The sequence below is a fragment of the Melanaphis sacchari genome, unplaced genomic scaffold, assembly GCF_002803265.2.
Source record: "Melanaphis sacchari strain LSU unplaced genomic scaffold, SCAv2.0 Contig221_pilon_pilon, whole genome shotgun sequence".
Lineage (NCBI taxonomy): Eukaryota > Metazoa > Arthropoda > Insecta > Hemiptera > Aphididae > Melanaphis > Melanaphis sacchari.
The window spans coordinates 909,886-936,434 of NW_020271098.1; the positions used below are offsets into that span (position 1 = coordinate 909,886).

General features: G+C 22.9%; 1 protein-coding gene across 3 annotated transcripts; it reads right to left on the reverse strand.

Annotated features, from left to right (window-relative positions):
- Positions 1-64: 64 nt before the first annotated feature.
- LOC112594118 (phosphatidate phosphatase LPIN3) lies at positions 65-26,413 on the reverse strand. 3 transcript variants are annotated; one of them, XM_025338751.1, is made up of 15 exons: positions 26,287-26,413; positions 16,896-16,941; positions 8,585-8,798; positions 5,591-5,742; positions 5,177-5,512; positions 4,542-5,111; positions 4,248-4,485; positions 4,061-4,178; positions 3,356-3,491; positions 3,172-3,298; positions 2,755-2,903; positions 2,329-2,683; positions 2,158-2,261; positions 1,925-2,073; positions 159-269 (listed from the first exon to the last, which is right to left on the reverse strand). In XM_025338751.1, the coding sequence occupies exons 3-15, from the start codon at positions 8,762-8,764 to the stop codon at positions 256-258; spliced, it is 2,628 nt and encodes an 875-aa protein (XP_025194536.1). In that variant the 5' UTR covers positions 8,765-8,798; positions 16,896-16,941; positions 26,287-26,413; the 3' UTR covers positions 159-255. The 3 variants fall into 3 exon arrangements, with proteins under 3 accessions (XP_025194538.1, XP_025194536.1, XP_025194537.1); XM_025338753.1 differs by lacking the exon at positions 1,925-2,073 and having other exon boundaries at positions 65-269; XM_025338752.1 differs by lacking the exons at positions 16,896-16,941; positions 26,287-26,413 and adding an exon at positions 8,885-9,268.
- Between the last annotated feature and the right edge of the window lie 136 nt (positions 26,414-26,549).

Sequence of the window (26,549 nt, forward strand, 5' to 3'; positions counted from 1 at the left end):
ATAATGAGTATTACAACATATATTCATTAATTAAATTAATTCAATTTACATTAGACAAAAAAAAAATAAAAAATAAGTCACTTAGGCAATCTTATTTTTAAAATATTAAATATATATGGTTTAAAATATTATAATTTCAAGGAATGGTAAATTTCCTCTAATTAAAATCTGGAACTGGATCACGCCAATATATAAATTGGTTGTAGTCCAACTCTTGCATGGGTAACACAGGAAACATTTCATCTACCATTGTACTCATATAAGTATATCTGAAAAATAAAATATGTGTTACAGTAAATATATATCTATAAAATTACAAAATTTAAAAATAAATAATTTTTCTCATGTAATAAATTAATAATATAATTAGATCTGTTATAAATCTTGAAAACTGATTTGTCCTCTTTTAGTAAAACTTTGACTTAAAAAAAAAAAAAAAATTATTTAGCAAAGATATATTTAGTGTGTTAATGTTTAAATTTAGTAACTATTAGAAATTATATATTTAATAATAATTGTTGAAAAATCTTTTAGATTTATTTTGAAACCAAATATGGTTTTGACTTTTTAACTTCTATCATCTTATTTCATTAAAACAGTTAAATACTGAAAACTATATAAATAAAATTTTTGTTAACAATTAACAAATAAGTATAAAAAGTAATAACATTCTATAAATAGAGATTTTAAAAGATTATATAATAAGAAAATTAAAATAATAAAATATACTAGAAAATTTAGTACGTGTCATTAAGAAACCATAAAAAAATATTTGATTTTATATTTATTATAAAATAATGTAATTAGATTTTTTTTACATATTTGATATTTAATTTACCTCATCATATTTAATGGATTTAATTATTTTAATAAGCTGATCATTGTAATAAAATAATTGTACATAAAAGTAATTTTGTATTTTAAGTCTTAAACTCATAAATAAATAAATATATGTTAATCATAAGCAAAGATTGGATAACTTATTTAGAGACTAAGGATTAGATTATTTTTTCAGGTTTTAATACTAAAATGAATAAAAAATAATTTCTCTTCCATCGATACTAATGGTGTTGATATACTTGATGATATTTGAATTATGACAATTCATCTTAACAAGTCCCAACATACCCTTATAATGATACCAGTAACTTTTAGCAATGACAGAACAATTTAATTAAATTGATTAATTTATTATTGGGACCATATTATTAAGACAGTCATTTGGTAATAATTAGGGACCAGATTTAAATGCACAAAAAATCCTCAAAATATGCTTCTAAAAATGTTGTAATATACTATAAAATATGCATGTATTAATTATTAAGTATGCATTAAAAACTGAATCAAAAATGTATTATTTAAAACTATATTATAAAATGAATATTAATTAATTATTAAAAAAGGTATAAAAAGGTTTTAAAAATGTAAAAATGTATTTCGTCATTTCAGCCATTTAACATTCTTTACCTTCAATCTATAAAATATTAGCCCACATTAATCAAAAATTAAAACCAAAATTGTTCTTTATTAATATATATATTGCATATGAGTTTGTCATCTTATCTTTATCAATAACGACTGATTGTAATTTAATTGATAATATGTAACTGTGAACGTGAAAATACAACAAAAACAAATATATGTGCTATAAATATTAATATGTACTATAAAACTACTAATATGCATTAAATATGCATTTAATAGGTAAAACCATTAAAATATGCAAATACAATTAGTATTATTTTAATAAGAATGATCTAAATCAGGGATAATTTTCATCAGATTTCAAAAATCTTATTCCAAATACATATATGGATTTGCATATAAATCTGGTCCCTGGTAATAATAATTTTAGTAAAATGACAATTGATAGCATAAAAGTTAGCATCTCATGCATACCCCAAATAAAACGACAGACCCTTACCAAATGTTTCACACTCAAAAGAAGTGGTACTAATGGTATCCCTACTGCTACTGATGACGTTACAATCGTCTTCAATACGCCTTGTAACGTCATCGCTGCACGCCAAAACCGGAAAAAGATCATTAACAATACAACTCTGCCCAATATAACTGAACAAGAAGAATTATAGACATATAAATAGAAATAAGGAAACAAATATTTATGCTAAAAATAAAATATAAGATCATACTTACGAAGATTGAAACGTCTGAGTTAATTCATGTTTCAATTCTCCTCTATGATTTATAGTGAATATTCTTGATATTGGTATACCAATAGCTTGATATGACCAAACATCCTAAATACAAACATGAATTAATAATTATTTTTAAGAAGAAAAAAAAAACTAGTCAAAATAAACAAACATTTATTTTATTTCCATAACCAGCATAAAATGGTTTATTTTCAGATGGAAATAGAGCTTGGATGTCTTTGAGACAAGAGATTTTGAATTCTTCTGGTTTTTTTTCTATGACTTCACGATGAAATGCATTTAGTAAGCTAGTTGGATTTAATAGCACAGGCCCTTCTGGTAAAGATAAATCTTCCTGTTTAATGCTTTTTAAATAATCCCTAGTAACTCTGGATTGACCAATAGCTCTGGCTGACAAATATAATAATTTATAACCATTATCTTTTATCTTAGTAAATAATTTTGCAACACCACTTTGAGCCCAATCTTTACCAACAATTGGAAGTATATGGCCCAACACGTCAGATCTATTGTAATTTAATAATTATATTACTTTTTAAGAAATGAAAAATGAAAATGAAAATTAATTTACACTTACTTAGTAATGGTTCCATCAATGTCAGATATAACAATTTTATCATCATATCGCCATTTAAATAAAAAACATTTACAATGACTAGTACCTTGATAAGCTGTTGTTACACTAAATACAATTTCATTAGAACCTTCTCTTAAATTTAATTTTGCCTAGAACATAATAACTATTAATTAGAAAGTAATAATAGTATTGTCATTGCTAGTTTTAAGTTTAAATAACACAAATCAATAGATTTATTTAGAAATAAGAATAGTCATATTGTAAACATTTTATTAATATCTTTAAGTAGTTAGTTACGAGTTGTTTACAACAAAAATATTCTTCAAGTAAACTACTTAAAACTTTATCTTGATGTTTCTTTCGTTTGAAATAAAATAATAAACCTAAGTTATGACAAATTATTTCATAAATACTTACAATTTGTTCAGAAGTTAATCTTAAAGTTTTCCTACATATATCACTTTTATCTTTTGACTTCAATGACAGTTTAGTTGTTTCCAATTCAAGTTCAGAATCAGTTGAACTATAGCACCGTTGTCTTTGACTACATATAAAATAACAATTAAAATTAAAAGCATAACATTTAAAAATATAAACTTACATGTAGTTATTGTTAGGTGGTACCAATTCATTTTCTATTTTCCCATCAATTTCTGATTTTAGACATTCATTTATATCATTATTATTGATAAGTTGCTTTGACAAATTATTGGAATCAATTTTTAAAATATTTCCTTCTGCAAAATGTAAATAAAAAACTATTATCTTTTTGAACAGTGGAATAAATTGTATTTATTTTTAAATTTTAATTTATTAAAATCAGTTTTAGATGCCAATAATCTAGATTTAGTGTAACTAGTTTAAATTAATATTAACTATGATGGTTTTTCAGTTTATTTTTAATGTTGGTTACAGTTTTGGGTTTATGGTGAACGGGTTTTCTTTCAAAACAGTTTATATTTTAAGATTCGCACACACTACAGAGGTGGCTGTACATCAGAATTGTCTTTCATTCCAGGGGTATATTTATCCAGCTATATATTAACACTACTACTGCATGGTGAAAAACTTAAGTTGTAGTTACTGTATTAAAATGTTGAAAATGAAACTAAACTGGTTGTAAACAGATTTCTAAAAACCTGTTTTAAGCCTTTGTAAGCATGTATAATACAATTATATATATATATGTGTAGTTATATTTTCTAATGAAAGATAAAGAGATTAATCTATTCAACATAAATATTCTAAATTTTATTTTAAACATTTTTTTTTTTTAAATTATAATTATATTATGTTAAGTATTTACCAATTGGGGTAATAGATTTAGTATCTTTACTGACACGACTCCAATTGAACCAAGATGTATAACCTCGATTAAGACCTTTAGTATTTTCTGCTTGCACTTTAGTTTCAGAATATTCATTCTATAAATAACCATTTATTATTATTATTATTATTCATAATTTTTACTTCAATTATAAAACTATAGGCACCTGAGGTAACAGTTTTTGATATGCAGCTATTGAGATCAAATGAGGCAGAGCAGTCTGACAATTATAAAACTTTTTATTTATGCGCACCACTAAATTAGGATTCTTCACAAGATTATTGAAATCAGATGTGAATTCTTCATAGGAAATCTGATGTTTGGAGAATTTCTCTTCAATAATATCATTACCATTCAGAGAATCTAACTCTCCACATAAAGAAACTGATACTTCATATGGTGGACTGTAAAATCATGTCTAAATTAAAAAGTTCTATTTAAATTGAAATAATTCACTTACTTTTGGTGGAACTTTTCATCAAAATCACTATCAATTGATTTTGGTCCTTCTCTATCCATACTTGTAGGCGAATGGGATAATGAAGCACCTCTTCCTGATTCCACATCATCATCATCTGCTTCTTCACTGACTTTAACTTCTTCTTGCTTTGGTGGAGTTTGGTTATATAAATACAATTCTAATACCTTAGGATCTAATTGATCTGCACACAAATCAGCTAAATATATTCCTCCATTCTCTGAAGAGTTATGACGAATGTGTTTAGTTTTTTTCATAAAACCCAACATATTTGCTAACATTGATCTCTGATTAGCAGCTTCTTGTTTTTTGGAAGCTTCTTGCAAATTTAATTTTGAGTCATTAGAATCCAAACTATTGCGACGTGCAGGTGGTGTAGGTAATTCCCCCCAACGCCAAAATTGATGATCACTAGTGCCATTATTCAAATCTGTTTTATTAATAGCAGATATGCCAATAAGACTTTCAACAGCTGAATCTCTGGATCTTTGTTGAAGTTCATATTCAGTATCTGACTGAACAGCAGCACAATTATTTTTTACCTCACCGCAACTAAAAATAATATTTTTTTAATAAGGTAGAATTAACTTAGAATATTTCTTTATTGGTAGTCTTACTTTGAACTTGGAGATGCATCTGTATCACTAAAGAAATGTAAATCATTATCCAAATATAAGTCTTGAGAACGGTCGTCATTATCTATTAAATAAGTAAGAGCTGGAAGATCACAAGATCCGAATGTATTCCCAAGTTTCTTGGTTTCATCCTTAACTTTTCTTTTGATAACAGATTTTTTACGCCGACGTTTCCGCATTTGTGGCCGAGGTGGAGAGTCTTCAATTGGTCTAAATTTTAATGGCTGAAAATCTTGTGTTGCACCATCAACGGTTTCTGCACAAAATGTTTTAGGAACAACTTGTTCTAAGTTAATAGCATATTCTATAGTTTTTCGTCTACAAAATCAAATATTCAAATTAGTAATTTCAATATTTAAAAATACATTATTATTTTTATTAATTTATAATTTTTACTCTTCATCGTCAGGTATTGGCGAGCATGCTAAATGAGGTGGTAATGTTTCAATATCATCTTCTTCTGATATTTCTTCAACAAAAAATGCTTCTCCAGATTCTCCTAGTTTCATATGAAGCTGAACAGGTTCTCCATTAATTTCAATTTCAACCTATAAATAGTTAAAAATATACAAGAATTAATATCAAGAAATTATTATAAAAATAGTGAAGAAGTAAGCAACAGGTTTATTGTACAGTAGTGTCTAGTACATTTTATTAGTTATTATTAAGGAGTAGGTAACTGAAATAATTGTGTTAAATTTGAGTTCAATGATCAATTATTCTATATGCAAAACAATTCTGATCAAAGACGGTTTGTTAGCCTATATTACTAAGTATATTTTATTAAATATATAAAATTGCAGATTTATTTTATTATTTCCCCAATGGTTTTAAGTAAAAATTTTGTTAAACACGAATTATGCATAAACTCAAATATTGACTTCTCTAACTTGGTCAGTTTTATAAATAATAAAATAATAACATATCCAAATATGTAAAAAAAAAAAAAAAATAGTGTTTCCAATAAAAAAAATGTAAGTTGTATTGCACACGTGCACACCAAGTGTAAAAAATTTGAAAATCATAAATAAATGTGTATTTAAGTACCCTCTAGGCCCTCTAAATTATTCACTTCAATACCAAGTCCAGCTGAGATATTTAGAAGTACCTTAAATTATGATCACACTTTATACATTCAAATAATAGTTTACTTATAATAATTTATTATGTAGTTATTATTATTAAGATCATACTGGAATTGATTGCTAAAAAGTGCATTGTTTTAATATTTAAAATTGATACTTAGAAAGTAAATATCTTCAATATTAAATTTATTAAATAGCATAATTTGTTTTGAGTGTATTTAAAATATTAACAATTAAACAACTAAATATTTCTAAATAATTTTTTAAAACAACATTCTATATAAAAATATCTAAATTGTATGTTTAGTAATTTTCCATTTTGAGTGACTTTAGAATGTATTTATATGCAATAAAATAAAATATATTGAAAATAAAATTTTAGTACTTGAAAATTTTCTAAATTTCAATACTAATTAAATAGATTTAAATTATGAAGAACAAACTATATTTTGTAATATAATTTACATAAATATAAAAGAGTTATAGTCTATAAAGCTATATAAATAATTGAGTTATTGAATATAAATATATATATTACATATTATTACATTTCTTAATATTAATGCAAGTTAACAAATTATTTAAATTATTATTATTTTTTTAACTTATATTTATTCAAAATTATTTTAAACCAATACAGTTGTGTAACTCTAATTATATGTAGCTATTCAACAAATTTTTTATAATTAATAGCACCTCTATTTATAATTTTATTAAAATAATTAAGAGCTAAATAAATAGGTATTATCGTGGTAATAACTTAAATTATCTACTTATTACTTAAAATATTATAAGTAATAAACAAAACTAATGAGAGGGTCAATGATATTTTCAAAGGTTAGTCATTGAAAAGCTATAAATACACAAAAAAATCATTATATATCCACAATATTTATGACTATTAATTATTAGTATGGTTATAATGGAAAATATATAGCTAACCTTTTAAAAAGGTTAAAAAACAGAGATAAAAATATAATTTAAAAGAGCCTATTTTATAATATAAGTTATAACAGGAATATTTTGTTGAATAACTGTTAAATAGCTTAAAATAATATTGGCTATACATATTATACTAAACAACAGTTATCAATATTTTGTGCTATTTACAAAATTTATATAAAATCAAAAATACTAACATCTAACATGCAATATTCATTACTGCGCTATTATGGTCTAATTGCATAAAAGATGAAAAAAAAATTTTTTAATAAATAATTAATATTCTTAATAACTTGTAAAATATAAATGATTTATTTTTGCGTTCAGTTTTCAATAGATTACAAAACAGAGAAACTAGTTTAAAAATAATTACTGATAAATAACTGTGATACAACTCAAAGTATTTAAGTTATATAATATGACTACCAGCTGATTTAAGCTTGACAAACTAAAAAATTTATAGAAATTTTATGAAAAGTATGCAATTAAATAAAAGTTTATAAAACACTAAATAACTTTGAAAAGGGAGCGAATCACAAGAATGAGTCTTGCTACTCTCAATATATTCATATCTCATAGCTAAAATTAAACACATAAAATAATAAATTACAAATTGGTAGTGACTAGAGTGTATGCGAGTAAAATATGTCATATAAATCTATTTACTGTCTAATCATATACACTGTGAAATAAATGAATAATTTATTTAATTATGATATTTGTTAAATTTGTTTAAAATAATATGTTTATTTCTAAAATAAATTATTTTTGAAAATTTTACTTTAAAAAATATACAATACATGAAAAATATAAACAAACATTGAGAGAAAAAATATAAAACAAAAGATAGACTCCATGCTGTAGCCAAATTGTTTTTAAATTTAAGATATCTTGGTAATAATTTATTATTTCATTTAATTCCACATAAATTTTTATCAATAATGTTTTCATAGTTCAAATTAAATAATAAGCCATTTAATTAAAAACTTAAGTCAATTAAAACTGTAAACGAGGATGACCAAGTTAAAAACCCAACATTAAAATTCTAAAAATTATTTATTCAATCAATTTGTCCCAATATTATGATTAAAAATATTTTAAAAGAAAATTTAAATGTAACTTGAAATTAAATTTAATAAGTTATAATAAAGTTAAGAAAAATAAGAAACATTGTTTAATAAATATAATATAATTTACACCAATGTTACTTATAAGGAAAAAAAACTATAAATTCTTTTAATTTTTACAGTCAATATCTTATTAAAATTCTATTATTTTAAACTTTACCTTTTTTTGTACTACTGCCCTTTAATTGGTAGCTATTTCATTTAATATTTATACTGATGAAAGAAGTTATACTTACTATTTTCTCTCTGCTTCGTAGCACACCGATCTTGCCAAAGCGTACATGAAATGGTGAGCAAGTAAATGTACCATCTGGCTGTTCTACAACGACAATATCAATAGCTCCAGTTAAGGTGGCTGGATTGATCTCATTATATACATGCCGAAAATTACTGATGAATTTCCCTAAGTAATTCATCCTTTTCCCGAGAAAACTATATAAACGGCAATCACTAAATCAGAACAAAAACACAAAATAATATTAAACATAGAATGATTTATCCAGAGTTAATTGAATTTCTATACGTTGAACACACACTTAAAAATTTATTGATCGATATTATAATCCACGTATCCGTGAATCGCGACGGATTTGTCGGTACATTGGTGCATAGACAATCAAGTAATAAAAACTAAAATACTTAATACTTATTAAAAATTAATAATATGTCTTTATAGACAGAAGAATAAAAAATAACAAAGCAACGATCGTCGATCTGTCTGTCTTCATAACGCTTATTACTCATGCGTTACGCTGATTACAAAAATTTGTTTTGTTGTTATGATTAAAGACACTGAAATGCTGAATACCGACGTTTTCGATTTCATCGAACAGCTGATTTAACACTTGACGCGCATAAAGGAGAAGCGAACGCAACGCGCGTCTAGTTTGTATCAATATTGATTACTCATTGAACATAGTATTTATACGAAATAAAATGTTGACACACAACTTAAGTACTTATGTTCAATATTGGGCATCGAGCAAATAGATGATTACAGACTGTAGACGAAGAGATTAAAATGAGACGATAATATTAGTATTTTAAAATTTTTCAAGGTCAAAATATATTTTATATTGATTTCGTTAAATTAATATTTCAATGTTTGTATTCAAAAATTATTGATCCAAAACAAATAACCGATTAACATGTTGTTACACACTTATGAACGTTTTGTAAATATGCGTATAATATTAATACCATAAATAGGTAACCTTTATATGAGATTTTCAGATTACACTACCTATAATCTACATACAAGTGTACAACACACTTGCCTATACTAATTACTAACTATTCATTAATCAATAGACCATAACTAAATACTGTATAAAAATATATCTATGCATATTGCATAATGATTATACTTTATACAGTAGGTCATTATTTGAATAAAATTGTATTTAGATGACATTTTACTAGAATAATTTTAAAACATTATTATTATAATAATTATCGATTATTTTATGAGAAAATACATATGTATTAAAACATTTTTAAATTAGCTTTCAAAATATCTTTTCTTTCAAACATGTTATCTGTTAAATTTCGGTGTATTGATCTCATAATGGCATAATGGTAAGTATTACTATTGCATATTAATTAAATTAGTTAATTTTAATAAATAAACACAATATGCAAAATTAATAAAATAATTACAAAAAAAAAAAAAAAATGTATTTAATTTAATTTTTAATAGAATAATAGGTACTTAATATATATAAAAAAAAAAAATTACAGAACAGCTGTTTTCTAGATGAGATTATATTATTGAGAACAGTGAAAACGAATTATTTACCATAATAATAAATAATAATGTATTCAATATTCATACATGTTGGACGTAGATTTATTACATAATAAAAAATTTAGTAATTTTTTATTGACTAATATTATAAAACATTTAATATATATGATAATATATTAGCATGAGAATTATGTTTGAAAATTAATCGGATCATTTTTATTTAAAAATTTATAATAGAAAATTATTAGTTTTTTATTCGAATAATTATCTACATATAAAATGTTGACCCATACGTCATAATGATAATGGTACTTACGTCATACGTACTTATGCATTATACTTATGTTATAATCTATAAAAGGTCTTTATATTTTAAAAATATTTACAATTAATATATACTATTATTGATATTTGTCTATAATTTACGATTGTCACTTATTGTTGTGTTTTTTTTTTCTTTTTACCGTTGCATATTGAGATAGAATCATATTATTTACCTACGAACTTTTTAATATTATTTTAAGCCTTGTTTCTTAATTTAATTACTAGTTAAGTAGGTTGTAGGTACTACTCGTACTTCGTAGTAGGAACCTATACTATAATTAAATTAATAGGCAATAATTAATACTTATTATTAATAGTCTTTATACACTTATAACAGACAACCTCAAAAGAAGATTAAAAAGACAATGGTATCATGATCTCTTTATCTATATAGAGTAAGTGACCTATAGGAATCTGATGTTTTTGAAATAAACAGTACTTAATTATTTTTTTCTGAAAATTTAAATTTAACGCTTAAAGTTTTTTATACTTATATTGTATATTTGTAACATTTATCAATTGCGAGTGAAAGATTATGTCGAGTAAACGGTGTCCACCCCTCTAATTGCAATTAAAACCTAAAATACCTCAGATTCCCGTCAGTCATTCTGCATATTTAAATCTGTATAAATTAATTTTATGTGAGGTCTTTGAGGGTACCTAATCTTAAATTTTTACGTCAAACACATTCTACATTACTAAAAACCAGGCCCGTATACAGGGGGATTAGGGTGTTCACCCCCCCTCTACCGACATTTTTAAATTAAGACCTATAGATTTTTTAACTTTTATTCCTATTTATATAATGCATAAGGAAAAGGATAAGCCCGTACAATAATGATTGATATAGAAATAGACAAATTTGGTCTATAAAAGGAAAATTTAGTTGGTCAAGACTACGATGATGCTTCTTTGACGAGTGGTATATTTAATGGAGTTCAAAAAAAAATATACAATATAATACCTCACGCTTATAGGTTCATTGCGCCGCCTATTCATTAAACCTCGCTATTGCCCATTAGTAAATTATGTGACATTCCCGAAATAAGAAATTGTATTGGATCTATACATTCTATACCTACAATAACTTTATTCTTTCAAAAATCTCCAATAAGGTCAGAAGTTCTTAAAAAGTTCTTAAAAAACTTAATTCCATGCGTATGCCACCAAATACTTTTAAAAATTTGTGAAACCCGTTGGATTGAATGCCACGATAGCTTGTTACGGTTTAAAGAACTATATTTACCAATAAGGCAAAAACAAACACATTAAGGAAACTCGAACAGCATCATAATTTAGAGACATCAAAACTTGTATTTCAACTTCCAAAAACTATTACCTCAAGCGGCTTAAGCACGTTTGTAATTTCATTTTATATTACAGGAAAATGATTTGCTATAACACTGCCTCATTATGTAAATCTTATACATATAAATTTAGATTTATCCGAGTGTTATAAATATATCAATAACTGTGTGCAAGTTATTAATTAAATTTGTGAAAATAATGAGGAAGAATTCCACAAATTATTTTTAGAAGTCGAAAATGTATTAAGTTTAGTAGATGAAATGGTTAAAACGTCACGATTAATTAGGCAATCTACCTATCCTAAAAAATAACAATATTATAGCAGATTCGCCAGAACAGTACTATAGGAGATCAATTATTTTGCCATTTTAAGACTACTTCAAAAGTTCAAAAGTCAATTAATTGAAAGATTTATAAAACACAATTACATTATTTTTGGTTTACAAAATTTGATTCCAAGTTTTTTAATTGAATTAAATCCAAGTAGCAATGATTTTTAAAAATGCATTGATTTTTACAAAAGTTTTTTACCGAATTATGAAACTTTTAAATCATAATTTAAGATGTGGATGGGAAAATGAAAATCGGTACTCTATAATGAACTTTCTAAATCTGCAATCGATACTTTAGGCGTCATGTCGAAGGATATTTATCCAATTATTTGGTGTTTAATATCTAAAATTGCAACACTCTCGATGTCGACTTCGTCTGCAGAATGCTCTTTTTCAACTTTAAGATGATTAAAAACCTATTTGAGGAATAGCTGCAGTAAAAATCGTCAAACAGTTTTAGCTTTATTATCAGTTCATCAAGGTATTCAAATAAATATTGAAGGAATAAATTTTCTAAAATGTCACATAAAGTTGACTTTGTTTTATAAATTAAAATTGTATTCAACCATTTTTTTAAATTATTTATATTTTGTATACATTATTATATTATATTTTGTAGTGTATAATATAATTATGTATTTTTAGTTTATGTATTAAAAATATGTTACCCCCTTCCCAAACTGATCCTGGATACGTGCTTGCTACAAATAGACAGAATTATTCTGTAAAAATAAAATTACATAACAAGAATAACTTAATTTATTACACGCAGATTCAGTTTAAATTAATTTTATTTTTAGAGTTAAATACATTTTTTTAAACTATTTTTTAATGCAATTTCCAATCTATTTATAAACTTAAATTAATAATCTTATCAAACACACAAAAAATTATTTTTTTAGATAATTGCTTACGAAACTGTATTTTAACATACGTAGATACAATCATAAAATAAGTAGGTACATACTATTATTGTACAATCATAATAAATCAATCAATTTAAAGTTTATTAAAAGTGTAGAATTTCATCAAAATATAGTTAAATAATGTATTTAACTCTAAAAATAAAATTCATTTAAATTAAATCTATTAATCAATTTATTAAAGTTAGGGATCCCGTTATAAATTAAACAGAGCGACTGATGTCTATACTTATCACGGACTAAGATAGTCTATGTCTTGTGGTAGTGTAATATATGTACTTATTACTTATACTTATATAATATTATTTATTATTTATTAAGAGAAAATATTATGTGTTATGTGTACGTGTTTATGGCGTTTATGCTATACAGTACATATAGGTTTCGATAAATTATAAATAATTAAACATTAAAATAATACTGAACACTATAATAGTAATATAATTATTATACTATCAAATATATTATCTACTTACCAAGGAAATCGAATAAAGTACGAAGTGCTAACATAGGTTATAAAATATACTAGTCTTGAAATATAGATATACATCAAGAGATGATAAAACAACAAAATACAATGTATTGAGTAATTGAGTATAATTTCATAATATTAAGTATTTGAAATTTGCTTTGAAAATATATAGATATATTATATAACCAAGTCGTAAGCACGTAGGCAATCAGTAGAAAAAAATCACATAAAAAATTTGTATTTAAAGTTAAAAATTGTTGTGTGAAAAATAAATGTTTAGTTAAAAGTAAAAAAACTGTTAAATAAATTGCAGAGCTGTAAATTTAATATTGTTGTATATTATTGATCATTTTAGTTTTCAGATATTAAATATAAATAAGAATATATTAATGAGATGAAAATCTGAATTCTGTAGTTATAATTATAGTCAAAAGTGACTTAAAACAGTCAAAACCATTATAAATATTATTGCGAAATTTAAATGTTTACATGTAAGATTTGTATTTTGTTATTCATTAATTATCATTTATTTAAAAAAAATACCTATTCAACGTTTACCAAAGGTAAAATAATTTAAAAGTTACAAGTATATATTTTATTAGCATACAAATACAAATAAATTATTATGGGTTATAAACTATTAGTGGTCAACTCTTATAAATTATTACATGTTTTTTAGATATTAAAATTTAAAAATCACTTTTAATTTGAATTAATTATCTAAATTATTGATACAGAATAAAATTATGTGAGAAATATTCATCAATAATATTTCTCAAAAGCATTACAGCATATTAAAAATATTACATAAGCATTACACTATATTATTAAAAAAAATCGCTGAAATACATTAACACTATATTTTAAACCCATTCACACTAACACATCATTATGCTTAAAAATATTTTCTTTCATCATTAAATTTACCGAGTACAGGTGCTTATTTGCTCAACTGAAGTGTATATCATGCTTATAATTTTAAACAGATCAACACCTGTTGACTGTACCATGTACCAATAGATATAGCCATATAGGTACTATTATTGATGTCACAACACGTGAACTCGCAAATATGAAAAGTTATTAATAATATGGACTAAGCACAGATTATTTTTTAATATTTGGCCATATTTAAGATCTCAAGATAATAAACATCTTAGCTCTACTTAAAACGATTTAAGCAATTAATTTTAGTAATTAAAAGACAACTGATAGATTTTCATCGTAGAGACATAGGTATCAGAAAGTTTTGTGAATCATACATTTTAATAATGATTGCGATTCTGTAATACAATAGGTAATTATTTTTTAAATCAAACATCAATAATATTGATTCAAAAAAAAAGTTATTGACAAATGGCGACTGATGTTGATAAATACAGTGGATACTATCTGTACTATGATGTAGACGATTTGCTGACGAACAATTTCCTACTTTCACATCTTCCGTGAATAATTTATATACTTTTACATAGTACATGTATAAACTACACATATCTAACCTAGACCTATAAAAAGTAAGTATGTTATGTAAATTTATAGCATCGTTTCACCGTATAAATATTTTTGACTAGAATAAAAAATGTTTACTTAGATATTATACCAATCCAATTAAAGTGTGTAATTATGTATAATATATAAATATAGAGAATGACTCTTTTATCAAACGACAATCGTTGTTTTTATATCTATAAATGTTTTTGAATTTTTTTTTTTTTAATAACTATTTTGATATTTTTTATAAATATTATTTTATACATTTTTTTTAACTTTTATGAATGATAACATACATTTTTAATTTCATATTTTGAAGCAGAATATTCTATGAAGTATTTCGATAGGTATATAAAAATAAAAAAATTGAACGAATTATTGATGAGTTTAAATATTTAAGGTTATGGTGAACGAATGGATAGGTACGAGGACACCTCGCAAGAGGGAGGGGGGTAATCAGGTCAAAAATCTAGTGATCAAATTATCATATACCTAGGTCGAACACATATTTAATCAAAAACATATATCAAATTCTGAAAAAAATCATGAATGAAATCAGGAGCGAACTGAGTATCGAGGGATTCGGAGAGTTAATCAACTGAACATTATTATCATATTTTAATTAATAAATATTTTTAGTTAATAGTGTTCAATTAATTTTTATTCATTTGAAAATAAATGGTGTTTTACTATTATATTTTAATATTACATTTTATACATAAATATGTATAATTTTTAATAATTGACACTACCAAGAGCCTGAGAGGTGTTTGCCTCTTTGTCTCCTTGACCAGCTCGCCCCTGAATGAAAGTCTGAGCTATTCTCAAAAAAATCATAACTCGGATCATCTATGAATATGAGCCTTTGTTGTACTTCTTTTAAACGTATATTGTGTAATTGAACTAATATCTTGTATATTACCTCAAATATTATCATTTGTAATAAACTAATAAAGTACATTTATCAATTTTACTTCGACCAAAAAAACTAATTTTACCACAAAATATTTCAAATATATTAATTAAATATTCGACCAAATGTTTTTCTTTTAAAAAAATAATTCAATCATATTTTACCGATTATACTAAATGCCTACGACCAAATAGCTCGCACCGTCCACAAAATATTAGTTTATTAATCTACTTACCGAAACAAATGATTATAAATAGGTACAAGTATTTATAATCAATGCTTATAACTACTGGTCCAAATTTCGATTTTTATGTATCGAAATACTCCAAAAAATATTCTACATCAGAATATGAATTTAAAAATTTATATTATTATTTAAAAAAATAAAAATCTCAGAAAATCATGTCGATAATATATATATATATGAAATATTATTTCGTATAGATATTATGTAAAAAATGTTGTTTTAATAACCTAAATAAATTTTAAAATAATGAGTATTTGTAAAAATAACCACCTATTGTAAATTATATGTGATATATTCTGTAAATTATATAACAAAAAAAATACATAATTTGTTTTTAAATAAATACATTTTAGAATAACAGATTTATAAAATTTAAGTTATGAAAATATGATGAACATAGATACTATTTTTTTTATAGTAACGCTTTTACTACATCCATTGCTGAGTACTTACTCGAATGCAATACACAGTATAATGTATATATTTTGTATTTCTTCATTGTAACTTACAACTTTAAAAATATAAATATTTAATAGAAAAAAAATTATGGTTTCTAACTATATTTTGGACTGTTAAAAATATATGCAAATGTATATAAATACGGACCCTAGTAATAACATACGATATTATAAACAAATAATATTTAACTGTTTTTAGGATAAAATAAAATATTTAACAGATGTGAAATTTATACAACATATCTTACACTACTATCTTAATTTACCCATAAAAAAAGATACAAATTTATTTTATTTAATCAAATATTATAATTTTTTTAGATACTTACCACTATAATGGAGTTTGTTAAAGAATTTGGAATTGACTATAGCATTCTAAAAAAAAAAAAAAAAATTGTAATATTTAATAAAATTTTTAATTGTAAATAAATTTAATGAATATATAATAGTCACATCGAAAATTTAACTGTACCTATACAATATTACCAATAGCAACAACCGCATAAATAATAATAATATTCATTGCATAATATATATTATAATATAATGGAATATATTTTTTCTTAAAACTTAAGTCTATTTATAAATTATCACGTTAAATCTGATGAATAATAAATAATTGTATTATTTTGTATGTACAAAATATTTAATATTTGTCCTTTAAATAATTATGTGCTTTAATAGAAATGATAATTGTTTATGTTATCAGTCTTTTCTAATGTTACAATTGAAATTAAAAATTAATTCACACATTTCAAGCCCTGTTATAGATTTTACTGATTTTAGTGTTAAGTCATAATATAGTATAGAACTTATTGAATTGGTAGTTTTGAATTTAGTATCGTATGTTATTATTATTTATAAATATATAAATAGCATAATTGTTAAAGGGTTTCAACTTTCAACCAATTCAAGTTTTCTTAAAATTAATTAAAATTGTATAAATTATACATATATATGATATGCTGCTTTTCATTACCACGCACAAACATGACCCAATACTACACAAAGTACATAACCCAGTACCACATAAAAAAATAGTACGATACCGTACAGATTTATAAAAAGGTATGATTTTGTCCTTTGCGTAGATATTTGTATAAATATACAATATACATATACTAATAGCGTACACAATAAGGGGTCAAAAGTATACAGATCATTGTAACTCATCATATACCAGGCGCCCATTAGATGTAAAGTAAGGGGCGCTAAAATAGTTAATTCTTCAAAGAGACATCGCTCAAATAAAACATTAAAATAAACTTATTTTTGTTAATTATGCTTTATTGAGCCAGTATAACAGATGGTATTACACTTGTATCTCCAGTGGCAGATTTAGGAGTGGGTATTTAGGACCTAGGCAATGTTCAATTGTAAAATATTAAGTTAAATTAAAATAATGTTATACAATATAACATTATTTTAATTTAACTTATACTGAGTCACACTAGTCACAGTGTATCTATGTACTTATCGGTGATGTACACGAATTGCGTACCATTGTCCATTCTTACCATAAATTTCATAAAATAAGGTAATACAAATTGTGTTCTCAAATGAATTATTGAATCTTTATATTATTATTTTATTTTTGTGGTTCTCAGTGGTTTCCAAACTGATTGAAAATGTTATTACTTTTTGATAAAATATTTAGTTAATAATATTAAATTGAATATTTTATATTAATTTATAAGAAACCAGTTTTTAGTGGTTTAGTATGTTCAATAAAAATATTACGAAATATACGGACTTCCTTATCGATAACTAAATATGGTAAATAAGAGAGACATTTATGTAAGACAAAATCGTGTATAAAATAAATATTTAGTGTAACAAGATACCAGTGGCATATTTACGCAGAAGAGGTTGCTGAAAGTTTCCACCTCCTCCAATGATTTTTTTGAAACAACCGTTTCAAAATCGTTATAAAAGAAAATTTTAATTTATCAAGATTCAATATGATGATGAGCGGTTTTTCTTTATATTTAAACGTACCTACCTAAGAAACACAATGTCTCAAATACATTCGTCAACCTTGTATAGTAGGCTTATTAATGCATTACACAGATAAATATACAACTATTATTATTAGGTAAAAAAAATAATAACAATAATACTTTAAATTTATTTTTTTTCAAAAAAGCCTTAACGGCCTTGCTTTATTAATTCATCAAGTGATAACTTTTAAAATTGATGAATTTATGAATGAACTAGCTAATATATAAAAAAAAAAAAAAAAACAAAAAAAACTTAATTTTATTTTTTAATTTCATTATGTACACAGTGCACATGTATAACTTAACAAACTTTTCACTCACTCCCGTAAAAAACAAGTCGTAAATACGCTACTGGAAGATTCAATATTTCTTCCAGATTTATGAGCAAAAAAATGTTCAAACTTACAAAGAATCATTAATACTTGCGAATCTTTTTAATCGAAATTTAACAGGTTTTTTAATTATTCTTACTTAAACTTGTATACACTTTTAGAACTTTTAATGAAATATGCAAACCGATACTATAATATTAAAAGGTATTCTAGAAAAAGATCACACACTTATAGGTAACTACTAACCAATAAAAGAAAGAATATTATTTAAACATATTAGCTAATAAAAATAAATACCGACAAAAAAAAAAATAAATAAAATCTGATATGATTTATAATCTATATTAGATATTTGATATATTAACGAATACATTTTTTTATAAATATTAAATTAAATACGATATGCATGTGAATGATTTATAATATTATGCAATAATATGATTGTATGTTTAATTTTAAAAATACATTAAATTATAAATTATAAGTCAAATGTGAATTTGTAAATTTTATTTTGTAATAACACTTTAGGAATCACTTATAAAAATTAAGTGTAGGTGAAAAGGCAACTCAAAAAACGGACGTTACCTGTCTAGTGTTTTGGTATGCAATGCTTATTTGTTAGTTGTACCTATATAGATATGTTATAAATCATGATTATAAGTTATAACCCTCTAGTAATCTAATCTCTTAAAAAGTATATTTAGCCTAAAATAATTATAATAATTTCTTAGATATCAGATCAATGCTCAATACTTAAGTATAAATTATAAATGTATAATTTATTATGTAGCCATTAGGTACAAATTTATATCATATTTTTATGATTCAAATATAATACAATAAAAATAAAATAAAATAAACTTAAATAAGTAACAATATTTCTTTGTATTAATGAATGTATATTTTTGTTTTTTATGATATGATATAATATAGTACCTATAGCTATAAATAATAATAATAATATTGTATTTTCTAGTTTTGTTAAAACTTAAAACCGTAAAATAAAACGAATCACAATATTGGTAGGATAAATATAATCCTGATAACAATATCTTAATAATAGGATAGGTTTTTATAGTTAATTCTTTTAATATTGAGAATTAGTTACCTACCTAACCATCTCGTGAATTAAACCGGAAGAACACGATATTATATATTTATTATCATATATTCTACACTATAGTTGTTCAATTCTAGTCTCGTTCATTCAATGTCATTTTAAAGAATAAAAAACCCTACAAGGTATTATAGTTTAAAAATAATAATAGAATACATTGTGTTGATTAAAACCTCAATTTTTAATGTTGTACAACATGTACATACTTAAGTAGGTAAAATTTAACTAGCATTTCTGGATTATATTTTTAATATATAATAGAATTTTTGTTACCTTGGTAGTTAAAATATTCCAAAATTGTATAAATTCGTAAAATCTGTGGGATCATTTATAGCTAGTTAGACTAAGTTTGACTTATTTCAGTAGCATGTAAGTATGATTGTATGAATCATATTATTAATATAATTTATAATTTTAAATTTTAAATAGAACTGTGAGAAGATAAATATTAAGAAGATCAAAATAATAAATAACTTATAACAAATTATATTTTGTCATTCAAAATAAATATCTTTAAAAATTTAAATGTAATAATATAGTGTAGTATACTAATTTAATAGTTTATACATTTATAGGAATATAAAAATGAAATGTATTATTTAACATATTTTTTTATGTTCATTATGAAAGGGGATTTTCTTAATCCACTATTTGTAAATCCAATATTGTCTATATTTGTAGGTATAAAATACATTTTATTTTCTTTATTTATATAATAAATTCTAATGTTGATTACTGGTAAGTGACATTTAGTGTATACATACTATGATGTTATAAGCATTACGCACTTAAATAAACTTTTAACCATTGGTCATTAATTTATAGTTTAATATGCTCTATTATAATTCTTTATTACAATCATATTAAACTGACAAGTACCGCTGATTACTCATTTATTAACAAATAATAATATTAGATTATTAGATATAATTGTCAGAATATATATAAAGCATACTTACCCTAATATATTTAAACATTTTAAACACATAATATTTGTTTTTGGATTGGATATATTTTTTGCTCACCATCATAGTTTCCGTAACAATTATAACGATGAATGGTGATATTTATAAATCATTATTCGATTATATCGATTATTTTCAGTTTCACGCTATAATTATAATGGGAACCAAGCTAATAAAAAAAGAATATTATTTTATAAAAACTGATATTGTAATACACAATATACAATAAATCGAATTTTTAGACATATTAGAATATTTATTTTCTTTATATTTGTTACATTAGAACAATAACCACCAAATACGGCAAAATAAACAAATATTCGAATAGTTGTACATATAATATTTTTCTTTTTAATAACGAATTTATTCAAATACCTTATTGTAAATACTGCAATATAGTGTTAATAGGTTCTTAATATAATTTATTAGATAAATACATGTATGTAAAAATTTTAAGGCCTCACAAATAATATTTTTGAATTACAACAAAATAATGATCATTATTATCTTTAAAATATGTAATTTCTTACTAATTAAAAATATCTGTACAATTTTAATTATGTTTGAATAAACGTGAGATTTTTTTAAGTACATTATAAAATTTTAAAAGTTTAACCATAAAAATTGAAGATTTTATAAATTTAATAAGAATTTGAACTTGAATTACATATAAAATAAAAGTGTACCAATATACTTCTAATAACTTTACAGATATAGAACAAAAAATATGTGGGATCTTATATTAATATTTCAAGAATTTTGACCCAACGAATAATTTTTTATTAACATTTATAGAAAATAACCTAAAAAAAAAATCGAAAACTTATTATGCCTATAAATACCTACTTCAGAAAGTCAAATCATAAAAACTTGTCATACGCAGAAAATTTTAATGATAAAAATTTCAAATTTTTATGGTTGTTTTTAAATTAACACAAAACAAAGAAATCAATGTGGTCAAAAACTAGTCTAGCGTAATTCAGTTTTTTCTTAATTTATTGTTTGTTTTTTTTTTTAAAATATATTGAAAATACTGTGAATTTTTAACCTCTCCAAGTAGTCAAGTAACAAATTAAATTAATTTTGTTATTCAAAATCAAAGCGTGTTTTCGATAGCGTATTGTGTATAGAGTATACCAAAACATATTAACATAAAAAAACACATTTTAAAATCACTAAAATTCATAGCTTTGCACAAAATCTAAAAAAAATATTTAATTAACAATTCATAAAATGTATATAAATAATTTAAAAAATAATGTTGTGTGTATAATTAATTGTTATAAAATTACAAACTATAAATAGTTATTTTAGCCATTATTACTATTACCAGCTGATGGGTAATGTACTAATGTAAAATAAAAACACGTTAACATTTTATTTTTTGTGTTAAAGTAAAAATTAACTTATAAATATTTATAAAAATTTAAAAAAAGTATTGATCTTGTTGTAATATAGGTACACTTCAGTAGTTCGGAAGTACTTAAAGTGATTCTTTGACCTTTAAACATAATAACTACAGTAAACGACTAAAAGGCAGTTTGATGACTCATCATTTAAATATTATTTAAAAAATAAACCAAACAATATGCAATTTAATAATGTATCTAATTAATTTCCAAGTAATAAATAAATATTTTAAATTTTAACATAAACAGTATACTTATAAATAATAATATTAATTCTTTTTATTTTACCTTTACGCATTTATTGATATGTGCGTAAATGACGCAGTATAGACAAACGAGACAACAGTTCAGTATTGACCTCGAATAGTGTCAATGTATAAACGTATAATAAAAGCAAAAAAAACAAGCTGTAGGCTTATTACTGTATGATACTCGGTAAGCTGTTCATAATAATCGCAAAACAAAAATATGTTTTTGCAACATCAAGGTTATTTTCAAAAACGATTTAAATTATAGTAAACAAATAAATAGATTATAGTATATAATAAGAATATTATATTATATCAATTATTTTTCAAACTAATTATAATGACGTAGTTTATAAAATATAAATGGGACAAACTATAAATTTGTTTACAAATATACAAAAATAAATATTAACCAGTTAAAATTATTTTTGTTTATTAACTAAATAACATGTTTTTATTATTATTATTTTTTTAAATGGCAATTATTCATAAAAATAATCATTTCCAACAACAGTTTTAGCTATAGCCTATAACTAGCAGATAAACAAATAATAATATATATAAGAATAATAAAGTAGGTAGGTTAAATGAACGAATGAGTGATAAATAAACAGAAAAACAACGCTTTTTATAATCTTTTTGTGTTTTACACGGGTAAATTTGAAATAAAGTTTTCTAATGAATGAAAAATGCTTTAAACAAAAAAAAAAAAAAATAATTAAAGAACATAAACTAGAAAACGAATAATATTGGAAATTGTACTTAATACAATCTATATACACATTAATTCTTTTATAGTGTAACTCATTCTATAAAAATTACTTTTTTTTAATAACAAGGAAAAAGTTTTATGGATAAACGGAAATTTTTACACAAAATCAGTATTAATATAAGGAATAACTTCAAAATAAATAAACGATTTATATAAGCCATTAATAAACAGTTGAAACTTGGAAACTTAAAATTTTTTTCCTATAAATGTCAATAAAATATTTTTTGCAGAGCCAAAAAGTTTGAAAATGTAATATAAGATTTCTTATACACTTAATCATAACTATTTAAAAATATTAAATTTACATAGGAAAGATTCTATTTATAAGCATTTAAAGTTAACATTTTGAAATTTATCAAATTCATGAAAATTAATAATAATTTTGTAGTTAAAAAATTATAAAATGTTAAATTTTTATAGATAAAGATTGAATATTTAGTACAAGGTATTTTCATAAGTAATTTATACTGTAACCAATTAATATTCTTAAAAATATATAAATAACATGTTTTTAAATGCATTTTAAGTTCAAATTTGGATAAAATTGATACATAAAAATGAATTACTATTTAATTTATTTTGTTGTGATTTAAAAATATTATTTATAGGCACTTGAAACTTTTAATGTATATTATAAGTACTATATTTTATATGAACAACAACATTTTTAAATGCAATGTCTTGTCGTCAAAAAATAATTTAATTTACCAAATTATTATTATTAAAAAAAAAAATTACTTTAGTAATAATATTAAATTATCAAAAAATATAGATTGACAGACTGTTTTCACTCAAAATTTCAAATGTAATAGTTTGTTATAGAATTAAACTTGATATATACATGACAGTGGTTTACACCTCAATTATGAGGTACACTCGACACCTTCTGTAGAGTGGTTACTAACTTTCCCCCTTTTTATCATTATCTTTTTTCAAGTGTTTTACTTTTATAAATGATAACATATACACATACATTTTATATTAATTAAAATATGTGCTTAGTTAATATAGATTAATAGTTTATTGTGAATTGTTCTACATAAATAAAAGTAAAAAATATAAAATAAAATGTAATAATAATTTTAAATTATGTTTGGTGTTTTTTTTTTAATTTGTTGTTTGAAAATACAGTCTATAAAATGTAAAAAATATTTTCAAAATGCTGAAGAACTTTCTGAAAATTATTTTTTGTGTTAACATTTAGAAAAATCACCCAGCTTAAAATAAATATGTATTATTTTAGTAATTGTTCATCAAATTTTGAGTTTTTAATAATATTAAATAACTTTAATATATAAAAATGTCTATTTATATTCATTATAAATTAATATTATTTTGAATGATGAAACAAATCCATAGTTCTTAACAATTATTAACTAGATAACTAGAATTTAAAATCTTATTTAGTCAATGATAATAATACTAATTTTTAATTTAAATTATAATAATATTCTGGATTACAAAATATTATTTTTATTTTAAATACCCACATGACTATACGTTTAATATCTATTCTGTATTGTCTGGCAGCTAGTGGGCAATAGTTACTACCTAATACATAATATTCCTAATATATGTGTAGGTACTACTACAGATATACAGCTTCTAGGTACCATTTGATACTTAGCAACCATAAAATAAAAAAGTCAAATTGTGATATTAATTATCAAATATTTCAAATAAATTATCAATCATAATGAAAATATAATTTTTTTTTTTTGGTGGTATAAAATTATTAGCAATACTATTGTATTGTTATTAGCTACTTAAAAATTTCAAGGGTAGTAAAATAGTAAAATACTAGGTATTTAAAAATACCACAAATAAGTACAAATACATGATCTATTCATTATTAATGTTTAATAAAATATACATAAGTGATTAAATTTACTATACATTAACTTATAATTAAATATTTTAATAATTAAGTATTAAATACTAAATTAATATTATTTTGTAAGAATTTCATAATAGTTTACTTTAATTGTAATATTATTTATTAGTTATTTACGTAATACATTGAATTGACTAAAATTATTGGTACTCGTACATTAAATTATTAAGTGCATATTTTCAAATTAATAATTTAGTGTAGCCAATTGATATATTAGCATAAATATCAGATATATAAAAGGTACATATTAATCTAAATTATTAGGTCATAGATAATACTTTTAAGTTATGACTATTAACTTACCTATAGTATCTTTTAACTATAATTGTTAAAAGTATTGTATAATAATAATAATAGTAATTAATAAAATAAAATTTAATATATACCAGACTTCAACTATATTTTATTTACATATATAATAAATTAATAATAAATTATAGGTACCTTCATTTTAACTTAGGTACTGACATTAGGTTACTTACTAACCTACATGATAAATTAGAATAAATCAAAAAGTCATTAAATAATTATTTCTATATTAGTAAATTAACAATTAATGAAGTCTATAGAGTTATTTAAATGAATTAAATGTTTTTAATTTAAAATAATTAGCTATTATTTAATTATTATGATAATTTTATCATAATTAAAACTAAATATTTCACAAAACACATTTAAATACAAGTTGTTTGTATCTTATACCTATTTTATCATTTATAATATCAATAGACTTCATAAAAATGATTAAACAATGAAGGCGATTTAACAACATATTAAAATAAGCATGCATAAAGTATACAATGCATAATATATATTTTATATATATTAAAATATTCCTATAGGAATAAAAAAGATACCCATGTTATGTTTTAGACATAGGTATACATATTATAATATTATATGTAAAATTTTAATTAATTTACAATCGATATTGAACATCTATTTTATCGAGTTAAAATAAAATATTACCATGAAAATCTTACCAGTTAAATCAAGGCATAAATCTTCAACATTATACACTTGTCTATTACGCGAGTAAAATACAAGTATAAAAGATACAACACCAACCACTGCTCAAAACTGACTGACTAGTGACCAGTAACCAACTAGCCGACTAGCGACTATTTAATAATCCGTTCAGTTTAATTGCTCAATCATGGTTAATACCTATAGCTAGTTGTTTGTTTATCATTTACCTTCTTTTTTTTTTTTTTACATACCTACTTGTATTAATAGTGGTATGGTC

Excerpts from the sequence above, each read along its gene's own strand:
- LOC112594118 (XM_025338751.1), bottom strand. The coding sequence starts at position 8,764 with ATGAATTACTTAGGGAAATTCATCAGTAATTTTCGGCATGTATATAAT. Across the intron at positions 5,743-8,584 it reads TACGAAGCAGAGAGAAAATA|GTTGAAATTGAAATTAATGG; the intron begins GTAAGTATAACT and ends AACTATTTATAG. Across the intron at positions 5,513-5,590 it reads CCAATACCTGACGATGAAGA|ACGAAAAACTATAGAATATG; the intron begins GTAAAAATTATA and ends TTGATTTTGTAG.